Source organism: Limanda limanda, chromosome 1, assembly GCF_963576545.1.
Source record: "Limanda limanda chromosome 1, fLimLim1.1, whole genome shotgun sequence".
In the NCBI taxonomy this organism is placed as follows: Eukaryota; Metazoa; Chordata; class Actinopteri; order Pleuronectiformes; family Pleuronectidae; genus Limanda; species Limanda limanda.
The window spans coordinates 35959747-35978115 of NC_083636.1; the positions used below are offsets into that span (position 1 = coordinate 35959747).

The window sequence follows — 18369 nt, forward strand, 5'->3', positions numbered from 1 at the left end:
GGCAGGAAGCGAGCTGGGAGAAAAGGAGGAAGCAGAAGCAGCTCTCTCTGGCTGCAGGTAGTGACCCCGAGCCTCGACCTTCACCCTCACCCTCCATCAGTCTGACAACACACACTACTGACAAAACACAGATGTGCAAACAAGGTGGTGTTGCCTGCAATTTGCCAATATCAGAGAAAGTGTGTCTGGTACCATTAAGCTGTAATGAAATGTTTAAAGCTTTTAAAACTGTCTTAAAGGCAACATGGTATAAAAAGAAGAGGCATAACATCCAGTAATATAATTTATCTCTTTTATTAGTTGACAACAATAACAGCATGTTGCATTTGTTCACTCATTACATTTACATATGTGGTCAGGAAGGCTGAATGGATTCATGGACTTTTCTCACACAATCATCCATCCATCCTTCCTTCATCAAACTGTGAGGATGCTGGAGGTTCAGTAGGCTGCTGAGACACTGTTAGGACATGAGCTCTGTCCAAAATCCACTTTCAGACCTCACCAACATAAACGTGCCAAGAAACAGCATCTTTAATGTTTGGGTCTGAACCTGGGAGATTTAAACCTTTATAGTAACACAGGTGTATCAGTGGTCACATGTAGTCCAGTGGAGTTTGGACAGAGCCCATGGCTTTGGAAGGTGACTGATGTTTCTGGTGCTGCCTCACCAGCTCCAGAAGAATAACCTGCTGCCATGTTTGGAAGGTTCCAGCTTGCCCTCGATGACCGGGTTGGGCTCGGGACGTGGTCTAGAGTGGTAAGGGTTCTCAGGGATGGCCCGCGGGGTCGACACTTTGGTCACCTACGAAGAAATGTACAGCGTTCAACAGGAAGTTAGTGTGAACATCCTCAGCTTTAGTGATGTAACGTTTTTAAAAACACAACACAACTAGTGCAGTATGTCAAGCTGGAGTGTGACCTTTGATGATGTCATCAGTGAAAGGATCCAAGGGTTGGGTCTCGATTCAAAATTAAACACTGTTAACTTCCACTTTATAAGTCACTATTTTCTGGTGTCTTAAACATTGTCACAGAGCAGATAAGCCTGAGAAACTCAAGCCAGAGAGTTTTGACGGCCGACCTGAACATTATTCACAGAAAGTTGGATTTCTGTTGTTTCTCTGCTCACGTGATTTGATCCATGAACAATGACTCTGCATGGCAAGTGCAAAATGGCCAGAAGGTTGATTAGAGCTATTCAGAGGTTCGTGAAGAGAAAGTTCACAAAAAGAATTATGCCAAAAAACTTCCGTCAGGATCAGTTTTTGATCTTGCTCTGATTGTTGCCTAATTAATGCCTGCGAGTCATGTACAAAGCCCTAAAATGGCTATTGAATGAATAGGAAAAAACAAAGAAAGGAAAGGCAGAAATACATGATTTTCATGCTCCAAACTGAATCCGAGTGAGCCCACCGAGCAGATGCAATCAGAGGCTCTTGCATAGCCCACGACTGGCAAGAACAGAACCCCTCGAATCAGCCGTGCAGTCCTTCACAGTCCTCACCTTAGACAGGTCTCCCAGATCAGGTCTCTCCCAGCCCAGCTTGTCCAGGACGCAGCTGTCGAAGCTCTGCTGCTGCTTGCGACATTGACGCAGCTCCGCCAAGTTCGAATAATCCAGACAGGTCCAGTATTCTGTGAATGACTCGGCACAGCTCCCCTTGATTTGCCTAAGAGAAACATTACAAACAGATTTTAATCAAAATCGAATATGAGCAGAAACTCTTCCTCGAAAATATCAATATATCTTTTAAAAATATGATGATTCGTGGGATTAACACGCAAAAGAAGATAAAGTAAAGGATATAAAAGGTAAAAAGCTTAATGACGCAAACCGAACCTTTTGAAATTCAAGATTCTGACTTCAAACCAAATCGGTAACTTTTATTTAAGTGTGGGTTATGAATGTGTCCACTAGTCAAATCAATTCGGATTGCATGGTGAAGGTTTCCATAACAACAACAGTCGTACCTGGTTGTGTGAATGCAGTGCACCTCGAGGTGTCTGGCAGTTACCAGAAGCACCAAAGAATCAAACCAGGTCCCAGGTGCAATTACAGCTTTTTCCCCCTCAAACCTTTCCTCATTATAACAATTACAGCTTCAGGATCCTTCACAGCAACTCTGACTTTATGTCTGGAGTTACAAAGTCTCTCTTTTTGTTTCTTCTTAGGGCTTTTGAAGTCATGCGTTTTATTGTGTTTAGTTTTTTCTAGGAATGAAACAAACAAATTGTTTGAGACATAAAAACACCTTAGTTACTGGAGGAGAATTGGCATAAACAGAGCTTTGTTTAAAACTTTCAGTAAACACAGACGTAGTAGTTAAGATTGAAAAAACCCAGACCACTTCCTCAAATAGCCCCAAGTGGCTCCTTTAAAGACACAATAGGCTCTGTGCTTAACTTTTACAGGCGTTGAGCATTCATTTTTATTTTAATTTTCTATAAAGAAATCAGCATAGAAACTGCAAATGAAAAACTTGCCTCAAAATACCTTTATTAAGAATCGGAGTTTGAGGCTGACTTATCAAATACCCATAAAAATTGAGGAAAAACCCCCAGCTAATTCTGTTAAATTACTGTTAAATCTGAATCAAAGCAAAATAAAATGAAAAATGATAATAACAATAAAAAGACCTTTGCTGGAATAACCATTGACTCGATAAAATAATCCAGATGACCCAAAAACACAACCAGCTGTGGAATTAGATCCGTAACAAAGTACACTTACATAATCAAAAACAACTTCTCAGACATTTGGCAACGACTAAGGAAAGTTTGACCAAAAACCTGCTGCGTGTATTTTTACTTACTGTAAGATAAAGTTCTGTGGAGAGCACTACCTCACTGTTCGGGGGGGTGATTCTGATGTTCATGGGAGAAGCATGTCTTCACCTTATTTTACTTTGCTCTTTACTTTTAGTGCATTGGAGTTATCTGCATGCTTTCACAATTAAAAAGTAATTTGAGTCATCTGCAAATTAATCACTCAGATTTCCTTCCTTTGAGAGACACTTTGGAATATCAAGAACTTATGCCCAATTTTACCTTACATTCCTAAATATGAGACATATAGACAGGAAGTTAGTGGACATCTTGTACAGCTAAACACTCTCACCACTCAAGACTCAGTGTTCTCAGTAGAAGCAGATGATATTGAAAGCTTATTCGCAGGATAAGTTGCAGAACAGGAACAACAGCAATCCAACACCAATATTCCGGACCTCAAAGTAGATATTCTGCCCATGTGTCAATCAGATGAAAAATGCAAAAACTCTAAACCACAAATCTCCTGACAACGGTTTAACATGGACTCTCTAGCTGGCAGCAGAGTTCAGCCACATCTTAAAATCGCTCTGTGACCACAAGCACAATGCTTTGCAGTTTTGCAGATGAAATCAGTGCGGCTGCCTTCAAGAAATATTCTGCACGATACATTTCTCACTGCTGCTTACTTACACAGTTCTCGTCTCTTCACAGTTCCACACACATCTGATTCATCAACAATTTTTGACTCAATAGGAAAAATGAACAATGTGTAAACCTCCTTAGAAGAGTGTTTACGTAATTGTGTCCCTGTCTGGGTGTGTGTTACCTGAAGAAGTTGAGTGCACACTCGTTGACTTTCCTCCCTTCTTCAAGACACTTCTTGGGATCCTTCTCCTCCCAGCGACAGAGCATGAACTCCTTGTTGGGTTTGTCACACTGGGAGCCATAATGGTGAGCAGCAGCCTTCAGCACTGCAGATGACACATTGATCTGATTGACAAAAAAATAAAAAACATTAGAAACACTGAAGGTGGTTGGAAATTAATAACATAATAGTTAATTTGCTGGGACATGTAGCTAAATAAACGTATACGCTCTGGCAGAATTCTATGAAATATTGACCATCTTTTGGAAAATATGATTGATCCTGCAGAAAACTAGTGAATGTTTGGATTGTTAAAAGTAAATGGACTCTGCCATCCTTTAATTTGTCACCCTACAGTGTCCATAAATATATCAAAACAATCTTTTTACTGTCCAAATAGTGTACATGTACCCTTCAATCTGAGAGTTTAACCACAGACAGTGCTTCTGATTATGCTTTACCTGCAGTACTTCACTAACATACATATTCATACAGTGATGGTGCATCTTTCAGTGTTTTGCTAAAGGACACTGCAACATGTGGACTGGAGGAACCAGGGATCGATCCACCAACACACGTCTGTCTCAGAGCTACAAGCTGTTTTCCTGTACACGTTTCCAAACATGTTAGATTGTCAATAGAGTCAATGAGAACTCACAAGAAACTTAACAATTGAAATGCAGACGTCTCTGTAACACATAAAAAAAAAGTAGTGCGCCTGTCTCAAGGAACTAAATAAGAAGGAACTTTAACAAAGAAGGGAAACAAAGCTGTTACTTTACTAACAACAGAGAACAGCCTTCATGTTCACAACCACTAACACTTTGTTTTGAGAGGGTGAACAGGTCCTGTAACAAGAATACATCATCTCAAAGGTGAAGAATGGAGGTTGGTCTCTGATAGTCTGGGGGTGTGGGCTTCACGGGGACAGGGAATGTGGTAAACATTGATGGCAAGGTGAATACAGTGTGTTTTCAGGATATATAGATGTTAGCTTTCATATAATAATGAAGTGAACTTTCTAATGTCACAGACTATTAATCACATTTTATAATATCTTTGTCTACAGGGGGATAAGACCTTGGGCAACAGGACAACATAGAATACAACAACAGTGAGGAGAAGTAACTGCCATCACAATATCTCAATGTTTTTCCTTTATATCTCTTATTTTAAAAAGCAGCTACCACAGGCACAGATTTCGTTTGATGGATCACTAGTTGAAATCAGAAGGATTTGACCTGCCTTCCAAGGACAAGTTCAAAGTGTCAAACAACACTACTGCTGCTGAGATAACCCACCACAGGCCTGATCTGGGTCCCTGTAAAGCCACCATGAACTCAGGGGTGAATAAAGAGGTCATGTGAACTATAAAACTCTGTGGAGACAAAGTTCATGATGCACTAACACCGCATTGAAAACACATTTAGATTTCCTTTATATTCTTAATGTCGCCGTGGTGACTTTCACAGAGATGCCAGAATATTCTCCAGCTCCGGGTGCATTCACAAATACTCTTTAATCAGCATAAATCCTCTGACTGCTTCAAAGTTTGCAGCCACTGAGGGTAACGTCAACCCAAGTGGCAGCTAGCGTTAGCAGCTAGTTAGCTAGCATGCCTTTAGCTGTCTTTCCTAGTTTCCCTTCAGGCTCGACAACGACGGCCTCTCACCTCGTTCACACTCAGCTCCTCCGCTGTGGGGACCTCCGGTGTCGAGGGCATGGCTGCAGAGGACAAATCACAGAAGAATCAATCCGATGAGGAACAGTCAAGGTCCTCGTCTGTCTCCGGGACGAGCGACGAGGCCGCGCAGAGGAAGGTCAGTCCGGTTTACCAGGGCTGCTGCTGCTGGGAGCCGGGCGGCGCGGTCTGATGACGTCACAGAGGCAGCGCTGACAGCCGCCCGCCCGCCTCCGACACTGGGAAGGAGAAGAAGAGTTTGATTTGTTGTGTTGTTTTGTTGTTTTTTTGTTTTCCTTATTGCTTTTCGTTTGATTATTCAGGACATTTTACACGTTGAGTATTTGGACAAACTCCTCCCAGAGATTTCATCAGAGCAACTTCAAATCCGGTGAGTGTCTCCATGGAGACCAACAACAAACATGTTGAATCACAACTGTTGTTGTATCTTGAGCATAAATGGTCCAATCGACACCAAACTAGACATGTAGGACAAGAGACGCGATCTAATGGCATCTATTCTGAAATCATGTCTTAAAATCCCAGCGCCCCCTGGTGGCAACGGGAAATGTCATGTTTTTTGTGCGTCTTAAACTTTGATGTGCTCCTCCTCGTCTACTGACCACAACCATGTTAAACTTTGTCAGAAGAATCTCAAGACATTGATGTGTCATTTCATTACGAACCAAAAACCCTCTTGGATCGATATGCTAGCTAGTCCAAACAGGAAGTCAGCCATTTTTAATTAAGTGGCCATTTTTGAACATTCACATGTGTTGTATTTCGTCAAACTCCTTCTAGAGCTTTCATTAAATCAACTTCAAATCCGGTGAGTATCTCCATGGAGATCAACAACAAACCTGTTGAATCACCACTGTTGTTGTATCTCGGACATACAAGGTCCAATCAACACCAAACTGGACATGTATGACAAGAGACGCGATCCTAATGACATCTATACTGAAATCATGTCTTAAAATCACAGCTCACCCTGGTGGCAACGGGAAATGTCTTGTTTTTTGTGTGTCTTACACTTTGATGTGCTCCATCTCGTCCATTGACCGCAACCATGTTAAACTTTGTTAGAAGAGTCTCAAGACATTGATGTTGAAGTCTTTTAGAAACTGTGAGTTAGTGACGTGTGTCATTTCATTACGAATCAAAAACCCTCTTGGATCGATATGCTAGCTAGACCAAACAGGAAGTCAGCCATTTTAAATTAAGTGGCCATTTTTTAACATTCACACGTGTTGTATTTTGTCAAACTCCTTCTAGAGCTTTCACTAGATCAACTTTAATGTCAGTGTGTGTCTCCATGGAGATCAACAACAAACCTTTTGAATCACCACTGTTGTTGTATCTCGGACATACAAGGTCCAATCAACACCAAACTGGACATATATGACAAGAGTCGCGAACTAATGACATTTATACTGAAATCATGTCTTAAAATCCCAGCGCCCCCTGGTGGCAACGGGAAATGTCTTGTTTTTTGCGAGTCTTACACGTTGATGTGCTCCTCCTCGTCTATTGACCACAACCATGTTAAACTTTGTCAGAAGAGTCTCCAGACATTGATGTGTCATTTCATTACGAACCCAAAACCCTCTTGGATCAATATGCTAGCTAGACCAAACAGGAAGTCAGCCATTTTTAATTAAGTGGCCATTTTTGAACATTGACACGTGTTGTATTTTGTCAAACTCCTTGTAGAGCTTTCACTAGATCAACTTCAAATCCGGTGAGTGTCTCCATGGAATCACTACTGTTGTTGTATCTTGGACATACAAGGTCCAATCGTCACCAAACTGGACACGTATGACAAGAGTCGCAAACTAATGACATCTATACTGAAATCATGACTTAAAATCACAGCTCCCCCTGGTGGCAACGGGAAATGTCTTGTTTTTTGTGCGTCTTACACTTTGATGTGCTCCTCCTCGTCCATTGACCGCAACCATGTTAAACTTTGTCAGAAGAGTCTCAAGACATTGATGTTGACGTATTTTAGAAACTGTGAGTTAGTGAATTGTGTAATTTTATTACGAACCAAAAAACCTCTTGGATCGATATGCTAGCTAGACCAAACAGGAAGTCAGACATTTTTTTATTAAGTGGCCATTTTTGAACATTCACACGTGTTGTATTTTGTCAAACTCCTTCTAGAGCTTTAATTAGATCAACTTGAAATTCAGTGAGTGTCAACCCAACTCCATGGAGATTAAAAGTAATTTAAATGTTTAGAGAGAAAGATTCTCTTTCTCTGGTCTGAGTTAAGCTGAAACAATAACACTTGTTTTGTGACTTACTATTTAACTCCGCCCAGGCTTTATATAGAAGACCACTTCATAGGATTCATTAAGCAAAGAATTCCTTGTTATCAGTGGGCAAAGCTTCCTTTGATCTTTTAAACTGTTGCAAAGGTGAACGATTTATACGATCTGAAGAGAAGCAAGTCAGTGTTTTTTACCTGAACAGATCTACTGGTCTGTATGTAGTGATAGTGATATCACCTCCTTCTGCCAAAAGGAGGTGAGCCTCGTTTTACAACTTTAATTTGATTTACATAAAATGTTCACTAGAATTGATGGTGTTGACCGTATTGCGTGAATCCGTAATTGCTGCTTTGTTTTCTTTATGCTTGACAGTTTCACGAGGAGATTCCAGGATTTTCACAAGCTGTTATTGTGAGGCGCCGGATTAATAATGGAGGTCACAGGAAGCAGCTACAAAGGACCCATCAAAAATGGCAGGTAAATACACAGGACTGTTTATTAAACCTAATAACAGAAACTAATGAACAATCAATCAATCAATCAATCAATCAATCAATCAAGCAATCAATCAATCAATCAATCAATCAATCAATCAATCAATCAATCAAATTTTGTATAGACCATATTCATAAATCACAATTTGTCTCACAGGGCTTAACAAGGTGGGACATCTTCTGTTCTAAACCCTCAGCAAGTGTAAAACTACAAAAAAATATATATTAACAGGGGAACCAAACGCATGAATTGAGGAGTTATGGTCAGTTATGGTAGAATATGTGAGGAGGCATATCATAAGCAGTCTTGTTGTAATCATAGTCTACGATCAGCTGCCACCACCACAATCAGATGCCACCACACACTGGTTTGTAGCTAGCTAAAAGTTGACCGCACACTGGTGACCTGTTCCTCTGTCCATCAGGATGGAAGGAGAGGGAGAATACCTCTTCCCAACAGAGACCAGGTATGAGGGAAGGATGAATGATGGAGTGTTCCAGGGTGAAGGAGTACTGTACTTTCCAAATGGAAGCAAATATGAGGCCACTTGGGAGAAAGGCAAAGCCATACAGGTGTGTATGTGTGTATGTGTGCGTGTGTGTGTGTGTGTGTGTGTGTGTGTGTGTGTGTGTGTGTGTGTGTGTGTCAGAATATCTGCATCCACAAGCACGACTGTGTGTTTCACATTGGTTATAGTCGACATCACATCTGGTCCCTTTTAGCAATCACTCAGCGCTATTGTCGCAGTTATTAGGTTTCCCTCCCTTCTTCCTGTGTGAAGCTGAAGTCTCTCCCTGCAATCTTTCACGGCCTTTTGCCACAACAGCGATCACTCCAATTATTATCATCAATGCTGTTGCGGTTCACGTGAAATGATAGCAGGCCTGCACCGTGACTAACCTCGGACCAGACTACCCCTGCACCTGCATTCATGCCATCCTGGCAGAACCTATACTTCCATTTAAAACCGAGACCTGAAGCCTTCAATAAATGCAGACATTCACACTGTAATCATACCCGGTAGCTCAAAGCTCATTCTGGAACATGCCCTGCTTCCTGCCGTCAATGCTTCTCAGCCTTGAGGTTGAGAATCCTGGACATACTGTTTATATGTTCATATTTGCAATAGGATAAAACATATTTCTGGCCTCATCCTTTTAAAATACTGTATATTGTTTAGCCTCTATGCCTTCTATAACAAGTAATAGGTATTATAATGGATCTTGAGACAAAAGTTTGAGATCAAATGCATGTGAATCTCAAATTACTCTCTTTTTAATTTTTTTTACGCGCGCTTAAAAATCCACATCAAATCAGAATCTGCTAATTTGTTGACTGCAAAGCAAATTGTTGAAAATGGAGTTAAAATGTTGTTGGTACGTTCTCAATACAAACAATTACTGAGCAGTTTATTATGTTTATTTATAAAAGTCAGTTTTCCTTTTCACACACACACAAGTTGTGTCAGTTCACCCAAAATACCCACAGACATATTTTTCAACTTCCCCCTCATGGTACATGTCGCGGACAGTTTTGGTTTTGATCTGCTGAGGTTTTTTAGATCTCCATCTCTAAGATTTCTGCCTTAACCCAAAGACAATGGAGGAAAAGTTAAACTCTCTTGTGGTTCTTAAAGCGCTGAAAAGGGACATTAAAAAACCAGCAGCTTATCTTTCCAGAGACCATGTTCTCGTGTACACAGGGTAACCTTCAGACCTCACTTTCAACAGTTTTCACTTTCTGCCAAAAAAGTAACCCCAACAAGAGCTGCAAACAAAGAGGTCTGTGTATTATCATGAGTAGCAGGGACAGTGTTTCTGCTGTTGAGGTTTTAAGTCCATTGAAGTGTTGTGGTTGAAGATGAAGATATCATCGAATTTTGGCACAAAACACTGAAACTGCATGACCAGACAACTTGAACTTCAGTTTTTCTTTTTATTTGGGAATTTAAAGTTTAAAGACTATGCTGAATGAATGATGTGGTTTTCATTGTGCTTCGCCTCAAGGGAACTTTTACCTTTGCCGATGGTCTGCAGTTTGAGGAGCAGAACTGGGATTACTGCATTGGTTCCGACAGACGCTTCTACACTGAGAGATGCTATGGACTAAGACCTGCAGGTTGGAATCTATATTCAGTCAGATGTTGACTCCCTCAGAAACACACTCACATAAGAGCCTGACCCATTCATGGGGTCTGATTCTGATATTAGGGAGTAAAACATTTTATATTTGTATTATGCCAACAAATACATCCATGACTAAACATCTGCTCTGTCCATACAGGAGAATCTCAGCTCACGGATCTGCATCCTCCACGTGTGATCCCGGACTTGGGCCACGATTGTGGGGATGGTTTCTATGATCCCACCACAAGAGTAGTCACTTCCTACACAGGCAGATTCCTCAGGAACGCGGGTGAGACAGATACTCTACTTGTAGACTAAAGACCACGACACATACATCTGACATATTCACAACATTTCTATCATAGTTCGAATATTACCTCCATTTCTTTCTTCATGTTTACATTTCTTCAGTTCAGTCACGTTTTTTTTACACACACTTGTTTGCCAAATTGGCTCAACAGTATCTGCGTGTTGAGTAATATCCAGGCATCTCAGCCTGCAGTGCCAAGGCAAATTTAGAATGTTTGAAGTCAAGAGCAAACACAAGTTGACTTTCCAAATTAAGCACACTCTGTTTTCTACCAAACAGAAAGTCAACAAACTTCAGCGATAGAATTGCTGCATGTGAAGTGTATTTATAGTGAAATTTAATTAAGCATCGCCACTGGTTTCCATAAATGATCCTAAGTAGGGATAACATCAATTCGTGATCACATTGTTGTGGATTTAACTAATATTTCAAATGTTGCAGCACACGCACGCTTTAGGCTTCAGAGTTCTAAAGGACATGAAACTGTATCTACATGGTGGAGCTAATGGTTGGTTGGAGCGCTCCTTATTCAAGGAAGGAAATGTCCACTAAGGCCAACATCTCAGGAAGATCCACGGAGGTAAAAGCCGTGCTGTCAGCCAAATTAGTACTGAGAGAGTCGTTGCTGCAGCCTTGTCTCACTGTACAAAATGGTAGCTCATGAGAAAACTTTTCAAAAAGTCTCCAAACAGGCCACTGAAGCCACTTTCTAACACGGTGAGGCTCTTGAATTGAATTTGTTTCAGGCGGGACCCTCTGTCTTTGCCTATATTCCAATAACTGCTTGTGTGACAGCATACAAACGTGGCCACATGGGAAGGATTTGATAACAGTGAACCTATGGAGTGACTTTTTTAAATGGATTATCCCTGAATTTCCGATGGAAGATTACTGCTACAAGCCATCTGATAAGAATGCTTCTTATAGAGGCTATTTCAGTCATTCAAAAAGTTTTCTTTTTTTTTTCCTTTTTGTTATTTGTCAAAAGTGGAAAATTCAACACACATTTTTCCGCTGAACATGTGCCCAGTTCTGGAACCCCTGATGTGAAGTGAATGCAGTTTGTCAGCTGTCCAGATAGAAATTCCCAATTCCTGACATCCTCTGTTCGTCATGTCTCCCCGCCGTGCTTTTACATAACGTCGGGAAGTAGGTCAGAGCCGCTAGCGTGGCTGTAGACTCTAATGTGCTGAATAATAACTTAAACTGTGCTCGTGAATGTTTTTGTAAAACCTGGCGTCTTGCTCTTAGGTGCAGACATGCAGGAAACGTTCAAATCGGACAATTTCTGGTATTTTTTCTTCAAGTGTTTTAAAAAATAAGATTAAGTCAAGCTTCTTTTTCTGGATTTTCATCTGAAGTTTTACCGTATCGGTTTTATTTTCTACGTGAATCGATTTGATTGCTTCTTACTTTACAAATGCAGACACGTGTCAAGTCATGATCCCTGGACAGAGCAGAGAGCTATGACTCACCGGCTCCCCGAGGTAGAAATGTAATTTTGGGCAGAGTATTTGTATTCAGATGAACTATTTGCAACATAATACAGATTAGTTCCACAAGCACACAAATCTCATTTACATATGTGAAGAGACAGGGGGAAACAGAGGAGAGGATCCACATCCTCGCCAGATGTCATCAGCATGCGTTAGAAGACAAAAATATGTTTTGCGATTCTTTTCCTTGATGCGGGTTGTTCATCATCATTACAGTCCTGGTATTGATCAGTGGAATGATGGGGAGAGAGACGGGGAGGAAGAGAACAAAAGAGAATAATTCTTTTGGGAAGTTGAGATGAAAAAGAAAAGGAACTGCACTCTCCGACACTGCTCCGACTCTGTTTTGATTTAGATAAATATGGAGTCAAACAGGAACCGTTTAATCGATGTGTGCCTTGTTATTTTCTGTAGTGTTTATGTGCATGTGTGTGGAGAGATGTCTGAGTGAATCAAGTCAAGTAAGAGACTAACCAATAAGGATTTTGAGGAGATCAATGCCAACACAGATATTATGTATATGTGTGGTTATCAAACCTTTATGAAAAATAAATGTAATTGAGGTATAAATAGCTATGAATTAAAAGAAAAAAAAAAAAAAAAAAACAATATAAGACTTGAAGTCTTATATTTTCAAGTAAGATAAAGCCATTAATGCATATCTTTTATGCATTGTTTTATCAGGAAAATAAAGGTCTTTACATCGGTCGTATATCTATAAACACACTGATACAGCTGAAAGGCTCATATCAACCATTTTTGTATATGAGCCAACCGATAAATCAGTCAGGCTCTATTTATATCGCATCAAATCATAACAGTAGTTATCTCAGGACACTTTATAAAGTTGTTTTTATACCTTTGTTTTGTCAGAAAGAAAATGAGAAGCCAAGAATTGTCTCGGTCCTGTCAGGTCGCGACCACCTGCAGGCATCTTTCACATATCTGTATGTGGCATGTTTATATATCATATTCTTATCTTGCCATATATCCTTGAGAATAATGCTCCTGTATCCTGTTTGGATTTATTTTCCAACTCAGGAAAAGTGAAGTCACATTTGTCAGGGTGGGTGTGAGGACTTTTTTGAGTTTATTGCCTAATGGCTTCCGCCTCCACACGAGGACTGTGAGGATGAGGGGACACAGGGAAGACCCACCCTCCCAATGGGGATGTTTGCTGCGGCTAGGAAAGCGGAAGGGGCTCAGCATGTGCTGGCTAAGACTGGTGGATGTAGGACAAAGACCCATATCTAGGAAAAAATGCTAAAATTACGCATATGGAAATGTTTTAAAATGCAGAGGATTCAAGTTTTACCACCCGGAACTAAATATTGTTGCTTGGAAATAACAGGCTAAACTTTATTCACCGCTCTCCTTAGTAACCGTTGTTAACTTGGACAAACAGGCCGTCTTGGAAAAGTGCCAAGTGGTGAAACAATAGGATCTGTTGCTAATATCCCCCAAGAGGTGCAGAGTATTTTTGGAATTGAGCTGATTTCTTGTCGTCAAGGAGCGGCTGATATGTATGGAGGGATCTGTCAAGAGTTCTGGTTCATCGTGTAGAAAACATACGGATGATAAAGGAAATGTGGAGAGATGAGAGTGTCAGTTAGGATTATTTAGAGGAATCCTTCAGTGTCTAAAGAGTGCATTGCTGAAACTGTTTTTAAGATGGACAACATGTCTCCTCTTCCTCCCGCTGTATGCAAGTCTATCTTATCTTATCTTGTCTTATTTTAACTTCTCTTATATTTACAAGAATGAAATCAATATATCCTGGATGTGGGAGCCGTCATCTTGCGTTTTTTACGTCATTTGGAACTAAGTAACTAGATATAACCAAATTTGCTGAAAGAAATTAAGACCTGAACAAACTTTAGTGGTGAAAACTTTTATGCAACTTTTTAGTTAGGTCCAAGTCCCATCTACTAACATGGAGGAGGTGGGGTATATGATCTTTATTCCAGCCAGCCACCAGGGGGCGAGCAAGATGATCTGGCTTCACTTTCGTCAGCTGTCATGTTGTCCATTTTTATTTACAATCTGTGACTGAAACACTTACTCTCAAAATTACATCTACATTACCTTGTATATTTCCTTCACAGTTTTAGCTCAATAATTCAGTTTATCATATCAGGGTGGGTGTGTAAGTTTAGTCCATTTATTCTTAAGTTTAGTGGTTTGTCCACCGCACCCGAAAACCGCTCTCCAAGTTCACGTCGCTTTGGATAAACAGTTCTAATGGAATGGCATGCACAGCACTCCAGACACAAATGTTACAGTAACAGGATTAGACCGATTCTGATTGTAAGTGGTGCACTCAGCTAATTCTGCAAAAACATCCACAAATTTCAGGAAACATTTACATGGGTTGGAGGAGCTGTTAATGGGCGTGACTCTGCGAGCAAAGTGAGCCGTGTGTGTGTAACCAATGGATTATGACAAATGTCTTCCTGAACTGACACGTGAACCCACATGACTCACGCTGGTCATCGTTTCCTGTCTTCTTCTTTTGTGGAGAAAATTCCACTAAAACGCCAACAAATTTGCTTTTTGATTCAATTTGCCATCGATTTCCAGAATCATGCTTTATTTCTACGAGGCCAAGTTTAAATACAGGCTTTCTCTGGAGTCTTAAAGAGGCTAAATACGTAAAAATACCACACACTTAAATCAAAACATTTAGTTAGGTCTTAATTATGTTGACTTAAATTAAGACTACTTGTGTTGCTATTGGAAATTTGTTTTTTTAAAGCACGTATAGTTGTGTTCTCCACCTTATTTTTATTTGTTGTGAAGTGTAAGTAAATTCTGAGACTCTGTTATAACTTTTTCTCTGTCGTACATGACATAGATCTTTAATTTGATTTATTATGGTCTTTGAAAGGTCTTACCACGTCTCTAAAACCTACAGAAACCCAGTTAATAGTTACTCAGTAGGTTTACATCTCCTGAGAGGTCCTGATGTCGGACTTAAGCAGTTCTGGATTTGATGTGTGTGTGTGTATGTCAGTGGTGAGTGATTGCAGGTGCTGAAAGATGAACATTCATGGGTCACAGACTTTGTTTCTGGCCGACGTTCCTCCCACCTGCTCTTTACTTCCACAGTAATTAATCATTAGGTTGACAAAGTTTTCTCATCTCTTCAACTCATCTGAAGAGATGACTAATCCATCTCTGTCTCCTCGCTCTGAAAATGATCATCTTGTGCAGCTGAGAGTTATTAGGGTGTTCATTCTGACACGTGGCTCACCTAATACTTTAGCATTGTGTAAACAAGTGTTTTAAAAACAGAAACACATTCGTCTCAGCATCAGTTGTGGTTTAACCGCTGAATCAAACTGAATTACGGCTAATAATCAATGGAAAGCTTGTTAAATTAAGACAATTAAAAACCCAAAGATCGTGTATGAAATAAAAACAAATAGATAATACTTCCATACATTTTAATAGGGTTTAATGGAGGCGGTATGAATTATGATTTGATTTTGGGATAGCACTACAGCAAACATGTGCTTCCACTTACGGTCACCTCACTGTGTCCTGACCCGGCTTAAATACGTCAACAGACAACAACACAATGAAGTGATTACTGTTAAATCTGAAACACAAATCAAATCCTCCAATACAAACACGTGAAAAAGGCTTTTCCCCCGAACTTCCACCGACGTGTAATTCTACTTCTAATCTGTCGTTGCTGATTGGAGATTGTTGCTGAAGTTGGAGGTGCGATATAAAACATTTGCATCTCTCTGCAAAACAGTAATTAAAGGGCAATGAAGGGGAAAGATGCACAGGCCACATCTGCACAATCAAATATCCACCAGCGGCTGATTGAGTGTGCTCTGTTACTACAAACAAACACAGACACACACGGACAGTTATGTATATTCTCTCCTGGCAACAGGCAGCAACACTCGGCAGCAGCTCCAGCAGGGGCCATGTGTTGCCATATTGTTTGTAGCACTTTCCTGTTTCTGGAATAACCGCTTCCCTTTGAAAGTCGGCGCAGAAAGAGCTCCGCACTGAAAACATTCCACTGCCAAGGAAAACACCTCCGGTGACCGAGCCGCGGGCCCCTCCCTTTGTCCCCGTCCAGCCGAGGTGTTTCACAGACAGATAAAATCAGCCGGGGGGCCCTGGGGAGGGGAGCATATCCTCACGCTGCCTTAACTCTAACTCTCGTTTTTCAAACATCCCTGAGACCAAAAATTCGCCGTAAAAAAGGTTTCAAAAGTTAATCCTGTGAGCTGAGACGGGCGGATTAAAAATGTTATAGATCGGTATCTCCACTTCAAAGCTGGAAACTCCTTAAAAAAACAGCTTTTTGTCCTGTGACGCGATCGAGACACCGAACCGAGGTCTGTGAATTGGAGACAGATGACTTCTACACGTATCAATGTTTGTTTGGGCTTTCACATTTAGGTGCGTTTGATTCGCTGTAGTGTCTCAACTTGGAAACCACAAAACATGTTTAAATTAGCATATAATGACCATAGCCCTTTAAGTTAAGGTCCTTTTTACTTGTCAGCGGATCAGGTCCAGTCTGTCTCGTGATGACATCACAGCGTTGTAGTTCTTCTGTTTAATACTAAATAAATAAAATACTGCGTCTTTTTCTATTCGGCCATCAAATCCAGTCGAATCTTCATCCCCTATTCACATCAAGAAGCTTTTGCTTACTAAGAAATGTGTGTCTGTATGTGTGTGTGTGTGTCTGTGTCTTACCTCGCCGCCATTAGACTGGAAGGAAACACTTTTCCCTGGGAGTGTATTTTAAGGATTAAAATAAACAGACTTTAACAAGGTGCCATTATCGCTTCCACACACTCTCTCTGTGTGCACACGGCGTAAAGGTCGCCCGAGCAGGTTGTAGCTGTCGAGATGGACATCAACCAGGAAAACTGCTTTAATAAACAAGTGTGTGTTTGTGCTGCACTTAGTTGTAATTTAAAGGTGATGCTCCAGCCAAAAGAAGAAGGAAAAAAGACAAGGTGTTATTTTATTTATTTCTGTCTAACTGTGGCCTAGTTAGTAAGCGTTGAATTACTAAAGCTGTGAAACTAAATCGCGAAAATACACCACTGTTCTCAGATTGCAGGAAATTATCTTAAGACATCAGCCACCTGTGCCATGGAATAACCTCAAGGTGCCAATTACATGCAAGTTAAATCCTGAGATAAACGCTGCTACACAATCTGAAGAGGGCAGAATTACAGCAAATATGAAAATGCCCCATGCAATCTAATTATCATTAAGGCAGGTTGTGGTTTGCGGCGGAGAGAGGTCAGTCTCACAAGTGATGTAGTGACACGTATAATTGCCGACCTTTATTTCCACCAACTCAAGTGGGCCGCAGTGAAAGCTCGGCTGGAACTGTTTGCGTGGCAGCTGCCCGCGCGTCCGATCCGTTCAATTGACACCGGCGGTCAGAGCAGGTAGAGAGAGAGACAGCCGGACCGGGGGGGAAGAAAGAGAACGAGGGAAGGAGCAGGAGGGGAATGGGTGTTTTAGAGTTGAAGTGGCTGTTAGTGTCGCCGCCCATCGCTGGCAATTATGCACAATCAGTGTTAGAGCCTCAGACCTGCTCCTCCGTACAATGGAGCCCGGCGCGCGCTGCAACCTGGGGGTGAGGCCGCGAGCCGCTCAAGTACATGCAGCTGCACGCCGCTCCAGAGAAAGCTCACTTCCCCTGCAATTAGCTCCTCATTGCAGTTTTAACAATGTAAAACTGCTTTATTCTCGGCTCCACTGGCAATCGTTTGGGTTTTCAAAAAAAAATGGCTTCTTTTTTGGGTGAGGGGTATTATTTATTGGCGTCTGAAGTGTCTCTGAGAAGTTATTTGCTTCTAATTGTCTGGGTTTTCTTGATTTGACGAATTTACCCCCAAGACTTGAATGGCACTTCACTGCTGCAGCCTCACACTCACACTCACACTCACACACACACACACACACACACACACTCACACATCCACAAAATGACCTGCGGCTTAATTATGCAGTCCACTGGCAGTGAATGCCGCTCCTCACTGCGTGCTCTCCTTCACACTTCAATCTGCGGTTTTTATTTCTGTTTCCTATTTGGATAAAGGTCAAACGTTTCGGGAAAAACGATTTAGTTTTCATCAAAACTTTGTCTCTATTGCCACTAGCCAGAATTCTCAATAATTTCCAATGAAATCTTCCCAACAGATGACTCGGAACATGAGTGGATTGTGCGCACTTGTCGGAAAGCTGGAGACTTAGGTGATGACGATGGTCCTGAAAAATCTGCTGCAACCGGACCTGAAGAGACCAGCGAAATCAAATGAAAATGTGTGTGTGTGTGTGTGTGTGTGTGTGTGT

At 41.1% G+C, this 18369-nt stretch overlaps 2 protein-coding genes across 2 annotated transcripts; one reads left to right on the top strand and one right to left on the bottom strand.

Moving 5' to 3' along the window:
• Positions 1-278: 278 nt before the first annotated feature.
• Positions 279-5484, bottom strand: ndufa8 (NADH:ubiquinone oxidoreductase subunit A8). The gene is made up of 4 exons (XM_061071671.1): positions 5310-5484; positions 3599-3762; positions 1508-1673; positions 279-805 (listed from the first exon to the last, which is right to left on the bottom strand). The coding sequence occupies exons 1-4, from the start codon at positions 5358-5360 to the stop codon at positions 668-670; spliced, it is 519 nt and encodes a 172-aa protein (XP_060927654.1). The 5' UTR covers positions 5361-5484; the 3' UTR covers positions 279-667.
• A 77-nt stretch (positions 5485-5561) lies between these two features.
• On the top strand, positions 5562-18352 carry morn5 (MORN repeat containing 5). The gene is made up of 6 exons (XM_061078662.1): positions 5562-5709; positions 7967-8071; positions 8514-8661; positions 10096-10207; positions 10373-10504; positions 18217-18352. Exons 2-6 carry the CDS (start codon positions 8025-8027, stop codon positions 18333-18335), a joined length of 558 nt encoding a protein of 185 aa, XP_060934645.1. The 5' UTR covers positions 5562-5709; positions 7967-8024; the 3' UTR covers positions 18336-18352.
• The last annotated feature ends 17 nt before the right edge of the window (positions 18353-18369 follow it).

Bases quoted from the DNA above. Each gene is read 5' to 3' on its own strand.
- ndufa8 (XM_061071671.1), bottom strand. From the start codon at position 5,360: ATGCCCTCGACACCGGAGGTCCCCACAGCGGAGGAGCTGAGTGTGAAC. The intron at 3,763-5,309 runs GTGAGAGGCCGT...TTTGTCAATCAG, and splicing joins AGGAGCTGAGTGTGAACGAG to ATCAATGTGTCATCTGCAGT. The intron at 1,674-3,598 runs GTAACACACACC...TGTTTCTCTTAG, and splicing joins TGTGCACTCAACTTCTTCAG to GCAAATCAAGGGGAGCTGTG.
- morn5 (XM_061078662.1), top strand. From the start codon at position 8,025: ATGGAGGTCACAGGAAGCAGCTACAAAGGACCCATCAAAAATGGCAG. The intron at 8,072-8,513 runs GTAAATACACAG...TCTGTCCATCAG, and splicing joins GGACCCATCAAAAATGGCAG to GATGGAAGGAGAGGGAGAAT. The intron at 8,662-10,095 runs GTGTGTATGTGT...CTTCGCCTCAAG, and splicing joins AGAAAGGCAAAGCCATACAG to GGAACTTTTACCTTTGCCGA.